Source organism: Berghia stephanieae, chromosome 2 (assembly GCF_034508935.2).
Source record: "Berghia stephanieae isolate SIO BIC M18660-M18661 chromosome 2, UCSD_Bste_1.3, whole genome shotgun sequence".
NCBI lineage: Eukaryota > Metazoa > Mollusca > Gastropoda > Nudibranchia > Aeolidiidae > Berghia > Berghia stephanieae.
In genome coordinates, this window is record NC_088361.1 from 126883358 (window position 1) to 126894550 (window position 11193).

Genomic DNA, 11193 nt, shown 5'->3' on the forward strand with positions numbered 1-11193 from the left:
TATATATATATATATATATATATATTCATTCATTCAACATATTCATATTCACCATTCCATCATTTCCAAATTGTTTATTTTTTTAATACAATTTTCAAGGGTGACCTTTGTCTACAACTAGGATTCCCTATTTCATAACTATTCCCTCATTTTGTCTAATTCGAGGACCCTGGCTTCTTTTGATTTTATTTCCCCCCGTATCTTAAAGTAATGAGATCGGTACATTAGATACAATAAGGATTCGGATTTATTAAAATACACGAGCCTTTCTAGATAAAACCTAACAGAAATCATCGTTGAAAGATTGACATTTTGGCTACAAAACTAATTTCCAGCATAATCTGACAAAACACTTTTTTTTCATTTTCGCAAGAAAAAAATATGTTTTTTTAAAAATATCAATAAAATTGTTTAACGCCGTACTCTGGAAAAAACGTGTATTCGTAAATTTGCCCAGATAACACGTCCTTCAACAATCGATCGATTTTAATGACAGTCATCTTGGGAAAAAAAATCTCAAACCTGGTACCTCGAGATCGATAAATTGAAGGACGAGTTTTCTGGCCAAATTTTTAAATACGTGTCATTCCAGAGAACGGCAGTTAACATGGTTATAGGCTCAAATGTGGTGTTTTTGACAAGATTACTGGCTGGTCAAAATGAAAAAAAGAAATGTGCTGTATCAGAGCACAGCACAATATTATGTGTAACCAGCGTTTTCCTGTGCATATGGATGGTGATTATGCATTGAATGTAATTATTAAATAATTGAATCATTTCTGTCAGTTTTTTGGCTGGGAAGAAGTGGTAAGTTTGCTGAAACGGCGTAGATCAAGGGGGTACAGATTAGAATGAAAATCAACCCACAGCAGCCTTTTAATTTTGATGCATATTATTGTCAGAAATTTACCTTTTTATTTTTTGTTTGTTTTGTATTTGTGCTGTGTCTGGTGAATAGGGAACGAGATTAGCGGAAGAGTAGCGTCCCTTGGTTGGACGTCACCCATAGTCTGTGACGTCACCGGCGGGAAAGTTATTAGAGAGAGAACGTCATGTTGGTTGTGCGCATGCGTCTCTCGTCCTCGCGGACTAACTTTTCCGCCAGTGACGTCACAGACTATGGGTGACGTCCAACCAAGGGACGCTACTCTTCCGCTAATCTCATTCCCTATAGATCCAATTCCGTGACAGAGGTGTAAATCCTTTTTTCCCCTTTCAGTTTAGACCGATGTGTACACAAATGCACATAAGTGCACGTCGGTTTATACCAATCATACCTAACTATTTTAAAACTTGATCTATTCTCATGATAATTTTACTATAGAATATTTGGATATAAATTGTGTTCCAATTCGTGGACTCTAGACATAGGCATTGATTTCAATGTAAAACAAGTCTTAATTTTTTATTGATGTAAGGATGAAATGCCCAACCAATGACTCACATATTCTTTGCTCATAAAGTAATTAAATCTCCATTAGTTAGATTAGATTATAATGAACACATTATTAGTTTGAATAAATTTGATACCTTTAAAGTCTACTAAATGATTATATATATATATATATATATATATATATATATATATATATATATATATATATATATGTATATATATATATATATATATATGTATATATATATATATATATGTATATTATATATATATATATATATATATATATATATATATATATATATATATATATATATATATATATATATTCAGTTTCAACAAATTTTCTGTCAATTTCTTTCTTTACATAATGTCTCAGCTTTTTAAAATGTTTGTAGGTATGTCCTTAATTTAAATCAATTTGTAAAAGATTTTCCTCAGTTCAATCCTTTTACCATCTTTGTCCAAAATGTTTTATAATTCATTGCTCAAAAGAGTTCATTTGTTTGATGTCGATTGTCTAAACATTCGTTTGCTCTTCCAACGAATACCTTTTTGTTTTATTACCATGCCACTGACAACGTTGGGTGATGGTTCTATCCTTTTGTCTTGCAAACAGCTTTTGCCTCTTCCAAGCAACGCGCAAGCCAAGATCGAGGATATGTCTCGCATCTTGCTCAATCACGTGAGCAGCATGCCCATGAATACGCCCATGAACAAAGTCAAAAGCATCCAGGCGACTTTCTTGGTACTTTAAACGTCTCGATGTTGTCTGCCTGATCTGTGTATTGATAATAATATTATATCAAATGTAATATTCATTGGTTGGTGTTTAACGTTGTGTGGTTAATCCGTCTTAAGTCTCAGTGTGATTTCTTTTCATGACATTATAAATAGTTTGCCTCCTCTTGTCTCAAGCGTATGTATTTATGTAAACAGACTAGATGTAAATTTACCGATGCCCCCACCCCCTTTTTGGTAAAATATTTTTAACTCTCTCCTTACCAGCCATTTTCAGGATTTTCCCCAAAACTTCCCACCAAACTAACACACAAAAAAAATGTTTATCGCTCAAACACAATAGCAGTAAGTTCTTGTCTACATAATGCTCTACAACACACTGTACATTTTCTTTAAATGTTATGATGTACAAAAGAAATTTGAAAAAGAAAAATATTGGTTGTATAGTAACGAATGTGACGATTTTCCTGTAGTTGGTAAGGAGAGAGTTAAAGGACCACATTTAAACAAACTATTGTTTCAGCACCAGCATGCCCTTTGACTCAAAATCGTGCTCCATCATAACACTGGAACTTTGCTGGGTCTTAAAATTTTGTGATTCGTAAAAATTATTTTTAATGTGCTTTAACCACTGATAAATACAAATCCCATGTAGAAACGTTTATTGAAATGTCATTTCGGACAGGAAATTCTTTAATTTTATGTCCAATTATTCAAATATGCAAGAAATGCTTCACTGCAAAATATGCCTCTCAGCTAAAAGCATGTGGGCAACGAAAAACTTATATCGATATTTTCTTTCGTTTCACAATTATATTTATACGTGTGACACTCTCACTTTTAAATTTCTTCTTAAATGGGTTTCCTCTTGTTTGTAATAATAACATTAAAGGGAAAAATATTCCATTAATTGTTTTTTTTTTTTTATATATTGATAACTCTGTGTTAAATACACTTAACCCCATAACGGCGAGACGGGTTTTCTCTGAATCGAAGACACTCATATTATTTATCTGGTTACCCCCCTTTAGACTAAACCGTTATAACTTTTAACATGTGTAATGATGGTTCTTCGGGTAACAATGGTAAGACATGATAATAGGCACGAGTTAATTCAAACTTTGTCTTTAAGGGGTTAAAATTTTAACTGCAGATCATCACATCATGACTTTGCGTCTTTGTCTGTAGAATAGTTTTCGGTCCTTAATAGGCTTCAACAGTCGTGATGTCACTTCCCTCGTAATGAAGCATAGTAACTTAGTAACTGGTTCTAAACTATCAGAACAATTGCGGACGCCTTTATGAAATACTTCTCCGACGAGCATAAAAGTGTATCCAGAGGAGAAAAATATTATAAATCTGATCATGTTTTGACTTTTATACATTCTGATCACATGACATGTGAAAAGTTCTAGCCAACATGAAGAATAAGAAGTAGCGATTTTCTTTGTTTAGAACCAAGAGGCTCGTTGCTGGGCTGACGTGACATTAGACTAGTGAATCCTATTGATTGATGCTTTACTCCCCAAGATTTTGTGAGCGTTTTATTCTTTTAACCTGATTTTCATTTTCAGATGTTCTCGTATTTATAATCTTTCCATTGATGAATGTTATATTTGTGAAGTATCCACAATTATTTTTGAAATTATGATGGTAAATATATTAAACAGATATTAAAATTTTCCATCTGTTCATTAGAGATACATAATGTATTAAAATTGTGACTTACACAGCTCCAAAAAAGGTTGTTCTTCCCTGGGTCCAATATGAATAATCTAATATGATCTAAATACTTAAATTACAGGAAATTCAAAAATTTGATCATATCATTATAAGGTACCGACCACTCGTAATACATTTTAAAAAATCAACGAATTACTCCTTGATGAGAACAAAATTATTGTAGATTAACCAAGCAAAAATTTTAAAAATTTGGTTTTATGTACAAAACAAAAACAAATTTAGAATTAAAATTCGCTCGAATAATTTAATTAGAGATTGCAACACTTTTATAGGAATGGTGTATAGACCCATCTGTGTATTTATATGCTTTTCTTTCTTCTTTTTTTCTCTAAAATCGCATTGTTTTGGCAATTACATTGGATTTTTCTTGAAGTTAAAGGTCACCTATTTAAAAGAAAAAAAAACCACATTCACAATGTTATTTTGCAATAAAGTAAATTTTGTGAGCTCAAAGTAGTATTTTACGCGCATACTTTTTTTTTCCTGCCATAGGGCTCAGGCAGAGAGGATCGTGTGTCAGCATGCCCTCAAGTCAGCAACCACAAAAGATTGGTTGTAAAATTGAGTTACATTTTATAACATCCACACTGGTTTTCACGGCAATAAATATTGTAACACCAGAATAAATCCTTGATGATGCCCCATCCGTTATCTGTCGAGTATTTTAATATTCATACATAGTTATCTTTTCATTCCAATATATATATATAATTTATGTGAAGGCTTTACTTAAAATCTAATGGATGCAAAATTAATTTCGCAGTCACCACTCACTTAAGTTAAACATTCTCTTGCTATTGGTGTCGAATGGCCCATAACGGATGAAGACTGTTGTGATTTTTCAAGTGGGTTTGTAAAGTTGATATATATATATATATATATATATATATATATATATATATATATATATATATATATATATATATATATATATATATATATATATACACACACACACACACACACACATATATATATATATATATATATATATATATATATATATATATATATATATATATATATATATATATACACACCCCTCCCCCTCTTACAACACCCATTTCCTATTTGTTGGCCCTTTTTAAAATATCCCCCACCACAAAATTTATGTGAATTGCATGCATTTATTTGTAGGCCAGAAAGAATAATTCTAGGATTAATACACATACTTTAATGTTACGTGGACTGTTTGTCACTGTTGTTTGATAAGTACAATAAATCAATGTAAAGAGTAGTTGTGGATGTTGCTGTTGCTGTTGTTGTTGTTGTTGTGTTTGTTGTTGCTGTTATTGTTGTAGCAACAGTAATCGCAATAACAATAGTAGTGGTGCTTGTATTAGTAGTAGTAGTAGAAGTAGTAGTAGTAGTAGTAGTAGTAGTAGTAATAGTAATAGTAGTAGTAGTAGTAGTAGTAGTAGTAGTAGTAGTAGTAGTAGTAGTTGGATAAGAAGTTAATGTTGCTATATTTTTGTTTGTTTGTTTTTTTCTATATGATACGGGTTTTTTTATGACACTGTTTCTTACATTTAGTAAACAGTAGACATTACAACTACCATTACCAATTTGTCCTCAGAACGTTAAAACAAAATCGTTGTATATTAGCCCAATTATATATACTAGCTCTGGAATGAGAACTTCAAGATACTTTATTGAATTAAAGATCTATATTTAGTTCTTTGGTTAGAACCAAAGATTGGTAATATTACAATTTTTTTGTAGTAGCAGGAGGTCTGCTTTACCCAAATATAACCCATTCAATATCGTATGCCATCATACTAGGTAATTGGTAAATGTGTTTGTCTTTAACATGAACCTTATCCTGAAATGATGTTAGCAGAACCATGCACTCATGACAGACTAAACACGTGAGATGAAAAGTGAATACTTACCACACGAATACATGTGTTACTTAGACAAAAAAAAAGGCGTGCTTTAAGTATAACAAAGGTGTAAATATCATTTTGGTTTATTTCATCAGGACATGTCAAAAGAAGCAGAGAAGAATCTGAGTCCGAGACAATGTGCAGTTCTGGATATGGCCTTGGATACCATCAAACAATACTTCCACGCTGGTGGTCAGGGCTTGAAGAAGACGTTCTTGGACAAGAGCCCAGAATTGCAGTCGTTGCGTTATGCCCTCAGTCTCTACACCCAAACAACAGACACACTCATCAAGACATTTGTCAACACACAGACCCAACAAGGTCAATATAGTATACAATTATAACTTTAATCTATATCTATCAGTATCATAACATTCAATTCATTGCGGCTCAATCCTTAGGAAGCGCTCACAACAAAACAAGTAGTTGTTTCAATAATTCTAACTTAATGGAGTAGCATTTTGACATAACTTATTTATTCAAATAAGTGGAAGTGATTTCTTTGTTACATTTTCATTGATACCATCGAATAGGGAACAAACGTGTCTAAAAACTGGTTCCTATTTCATTGGAAGTGTAAAATCATTCTTCCGGTGGACTGCATACACACATTGTATAATCGATGTTCTGGTTTCAGATTGATGGTATCTTATTTTCTGTACTAAATATATGCTGGTCGTCAATAAAGATCATCCACCATCGTTCTTTTACTTTCCGTAATTCTAAAAATCTACCAATACACACTGCTACTGAAATAGATATGCCACTTTTATGTAACTTATTCATTAGTAGTACTCCGAAGAACTGGTTACATAACACTGCCGAGGAATAGGAACCACAAGAGTGGGAGGTTTGGTTTGATGTCACGACTTTTCTTTCCAATTGTCAATATAAAAAAGCATTTGTAAATCATGTATACTGTGTCCATTTCCAACAGAAAAACCAGGATCCGAAGATCCGGTGGGCGAGGTCTCCATCCAGGTTGATTTCAACACTCATCCTGGCACAGGCGACCACAAAGTCAACGTCAGAGGTAGGTGGACACATTTCTATAAGGCCAGCCAGTATGGACTTATCAACTTCAACGTTTTTCTTATTTCTGTTGTCAACATTAATCATTTACTCTCTTTATATAAAAAATGACCCAAAAAAATATATGAGAAGTAGATAGATGGTTTAATTTTTATTGATTTTTAAATTCTTTTTTTTTTTTTTTTTTTGGGGGGGGGGGGGGGGCGGGGGGTTGTTAGTTTATTTTTATTTTTTTAATTCCCGTTCGAGGATTTTGTTGTTGTTTGATTTTTTTGTGCTGTTATATAATCTTTTCATACACATTGGGCCCAGTTCAAATTCATATAATATAACATTTTTTAAAATGACATATATAACATATCACGGCAATTTGGTATTGTGTGGAACTGAAGCAGAGTAGGAAAGTATAGATTCATGTCCAAATAATAAGAATTCGATCGAAATTAAAGTGTTTAGATGTTTAAGAAAGAAACCTACTCTCTTCAATAAAAGGAGTAGCTATATTATTTAAACTTAAATTCTATAAATTAAGCCTTAAGTGAAGTATCAGGTTCAAACAGACATAATACCTTTTTGAAACGATAGGTCACATTATGATTTTTTTTTTTGATGATTTGATCTTTTTCTTGCATTCTGGAGCTATTGGAATTTTTAAAAACAAATATTATGCTAAATTGTGTCCAAAATATAAAGTTTTTTTTTTTTTTAGATTTGAGCTTCTATACAGCAAAATATCAAGGCGCTTTACAAGTGATCCCTAGCCAACGGCAGCATTTAACATGTAGGACGAGATATGACGGGTGTTTGGCGATATTGCATTTTTCTTCGGACAGAAACAACGCTGTTCACGGCCAGGTACTCATTTTACACCGGAGTACGGTGAGAGAATGAGAGTAAAAATAATTTTTCTAAGGACTTGACTATGCTCGAGTCTCGCTCAGAGCGCGACTCGAACTCAGAACCTTCCGATCCAAAGGCGACTGTTATACCTCTAGCCACGCATATTTTATTATCATGTTTTCCCGAGGCAATTCAGAAAATGTGCAAATGCGTTATCTGTTTAAAATCCTCAGTTGTGGCTTGTAATGATCTGAAATGGAGAACGACTGGGATGTTCAGGCCGTTTGTAGAAGTTCATCTGATTGGTCCACATCTCAACGACAAAAGGCGGAAGCACTCGTCCAAGTCCAAATCTAACAACTGGAGCCCGAAATATAACGAAACGTTTCAGTTGTAAGTAAAGTCTAGATTGAAGCAGATAGAAGTTAAATGAAATAGATGTGTAGATTTATATTCGCTAATTTCCACAAATTCACCGTACTCAATGAATGCATATCTGTAATACTACTACTACTACTACTACTACTACTACTACTACTACTACTACTACTACTACTACTACTATTACTACTACTACTACTACTACTACGACTACTACTACTACTACTACTACTACTACTACTACTACTACTACTACTACTACTACTAATAATAATAATAATAATAATAATAATAATAATAATAATAATAATACTAGTTACTTGTTGAGCGCTTTCCGTGAATCTAACATTTCAAAGCGCTTTACAGATAAATAATTAAGTTACGAACACATGTAGTCAAGCTAAACATGGAAACGAAGACCATTGTGCTAAAATAATAGTATCCAAACATCTTCTTTTTTTTTTTTACTCAGTCCATTACGGTATTCATAATTAATTGTCTTTAATTTCACTCCAAGCTTGCATCCGCGTTTTAGTTTTCTCTAATCATTGTTGCTTTTGCTGTCGTAATTGTTATTATCCTGTGAATGCGATTTCGTCCACATTTCAAAATACTATACCTTTCTCCAATCCATTCATTTCCAGCAACCTTGGTAATGAAGATGACCCCTACTCCTACGAGCTCCAATTCTGCGTCAAAGATTATTGCTTTGCCAGGGAAGACCGTCTCATAGGCATTGCTCTTATGCAGCTCCGGGACATTATCGAGCAGGGAAGCTGTGCCTGCTGGGTGGCTTTGGGCAAACGGGTGCATCTCGACGATACTGGCTTTACAGTCTTACGCATTTTGTCTCAACGGACCAACGACGAAGTGGCCAAAGAATTTGTCAAGTTGAAATCGGAGTGTCGACACTTAGAGGATGTCCAGTCCTGATAGAATCCGTTATTATGTTATGTTTTATTTTGCTTACATTTGAATCAGTTGTTTATTCAATATCCTAGGAGAACGGTCTAAGAGGTTGCTGGTGAGTGTCAGGAGAAAGAGATGTTTGAATAATCACAAGAATTATGATATCTGATGATTATGGAAGAAACTAGTAGAAATTAATTTGGTCATCCAAATGCTCCAGATATTTAGATTAATTCTTTCTATTAAAACTAGAAAATAATGGTTGCTATAGCCCTTCAAAAGATTACTGGAAACAATATAAATTGTGATACAATTAAATGAATGTATAAAAAGAATACAAAAAAAAAAAAAAACACCCCGAAAGTATTAGCATGCCCACATCTGACATGAGACTCACCATCTACTGTTAAGTTTTAGTTGCCAAAAAATTACAACGGCATTCACAAAACTCTAAATAGGCGAAATTCCAACGAGTGATATCTTTCATAGATCGTGTGTAATTTGTGTAAGTATGCAGTAAGCTTTGTACGGGATCAGATACGTCAACAGCCCCGTATGTTTTTATAATATGTTAATTCCTCCCGCTTTCGATATGAATGTGGAAGACGAATAATATATTGTGATGTTCGAAACTTTTGTATATAAAAATGAATAAATATATAAATAATACATACTACTGTGATGGTGATGGGATCAAACATTATACTGCAAAGGTTTGTTTTGTTATATTGATTCATGGCCCAATCCCTATGGGATACTAATTATTTTGTCGTGTTCCATAAAGTACTTTTTTTGTTTTTGTGATTTTTGTTGTTGTTTTATAAAGTTGTTTTTGTTGACTGTGTTTATAGACTGGACAGAAAGGAGGAGGAGAATGCCATACTATTTATAGGCAATGAAAATGGTTTATAGTATGGACATAATAATTACAGATTGACAAATCAGACTCAATTGTAAAAATCAATGCGCATAAAAAACGAATTTGAAAGTGAGCGAGAGGAGGAGGGAGATTGAGACTGATAAAGAGAGAAGGAGAGAGAGAGAGAGAGAGAGAGTGTGTGTGTGTGAGTGTGTGTGGGACTGTAGTGTGTCTTAGTGTTTGTATGAAAGGAAGATAAGAATGACAATAAGAGAGACAAATAGAGAGAGAGAGAGAGATAGAGAGAGAGAGAGAGAGAGAGAGGTATAAGACTTGTGATAAACTTATAATGTACTGCTGTAACATTTATATATTAACATTCAATTACATTTTTAATCTTATTTCTAGGACTAGTCTTTTAACTCCATACCTTAAAAGCCTTAACTATAATATTATATAATTCACTGTATATTTAAAAGCGGTTTTGTTGTTTTTTCTAACGCAGTAAATGTTTGAAATGTTAACCCTTTGCAGACGAGATTCGATTTTTACTTAAGCTTAATTCAATATCTAACCATTTTAATCAAGAGAGCAGCAAAACTGAAACAACTATTTTGTCTTTCTTGTAACGGTTAGGTCTTCAGTTAGCCAAATGGATAATCGAATTTATGAAATTCATCTCCGTTGTTAAAGGGTTAAAAATTGTGTATAAATATCTCTTTATATAAATATGTTTGTATTATCTTTTTACTGGTAACCGTTTAAGTTGTTCGATTATTTCTAAAATGTGGGTAGAGATGATTTTCTTCTGTTAGCTTTAATTTCCCGAATCTCTTATTTTTAGAGCTGCTTCTGACATTTGACTCTTGTTGAGTAATCTGTTCAGTAAATGTGTTTTATATCAATGGTAAATGTTGGGGGAGAGAAGATAAAATAAAAGTAGTTTTGAAATGGCCCGTTTAATTCTATGAATGGCCCTCATAACAATATGACTTTGAAAAAATACGATATGATTAATGTACGAAGTCGTTAATATCAAAATAATCAATGTTTAATTGTTTATGTGCGTAGGGAATAGACCTTTATTGCGTAGGGCTACATACAATTGTTTATTTTAAATTGTAGGATTTGCAGGTAGATTGCCTTTGGTCAGAACCCACGTGCATATTTAGCAGGTCCAATAACCGAATTAATTATGTTGTTGTAACGGCCAATATTTTGCATTGGATTGAGAGTAAATCCATGACAACAATGGGCCCACAGTCATTTGAGTTATCAGACGTTCAAATAGGTGCACGTCGGGCCAAACAGATTAGAATTGTCCTGTTTTTTCACTGACATAACTCCTTTGTTACAATGTTTGCCAGAAAAGTTTGACTTTATTTTATATCGATACTTCAAGGTGT

At 33.1% G+C, this 11193-nt stretch overlaps 1 protein-coding gene across 12 annotated transcripts in view; it reads left to right on the forward strand.

Moving 5' to 3' along the window:
* LOC144966545 (protein unc-13 homolog B-like) overlaps positions 1-10100 on the forward strand; it is a 299970-nt gene extending 289870 nt beyond the window's left edge. For 8 of the 12 annotated variants that reach the window (XM_078903194.1, XM_078903195.1, XM_078903192.1 and 5 more), the window contains 5 exons: positions 2016-2144; positions 5862-6087; positions 6704-6799; positions 7872-8031; positions 8664-10100. In XM_078903194.1, coding sequence (XP_078759320.1) covers positions 2016-2144; positions 5862-6087; positions 6704-6799; positions 7872-8031; positions 8664-8952 — 900 coding nt within the window. In that variant the 3' untranslated portion in view covers positions 8953-10100. The remainder of the gene's footprint in view (positions 1-2015; positions 2145-5861; positions 6088-6703; positions 6800-7871; positions 8032-8663) is intronic. The other 4 variants (XM_078903199.1, XM_078903200.1, XM_078903201.1 and 1 more) reach the window with 1 other exon arrangement.
* The last annotated feature ends 1093 nt before the right edge of the window (positions 10101-11193 follow it).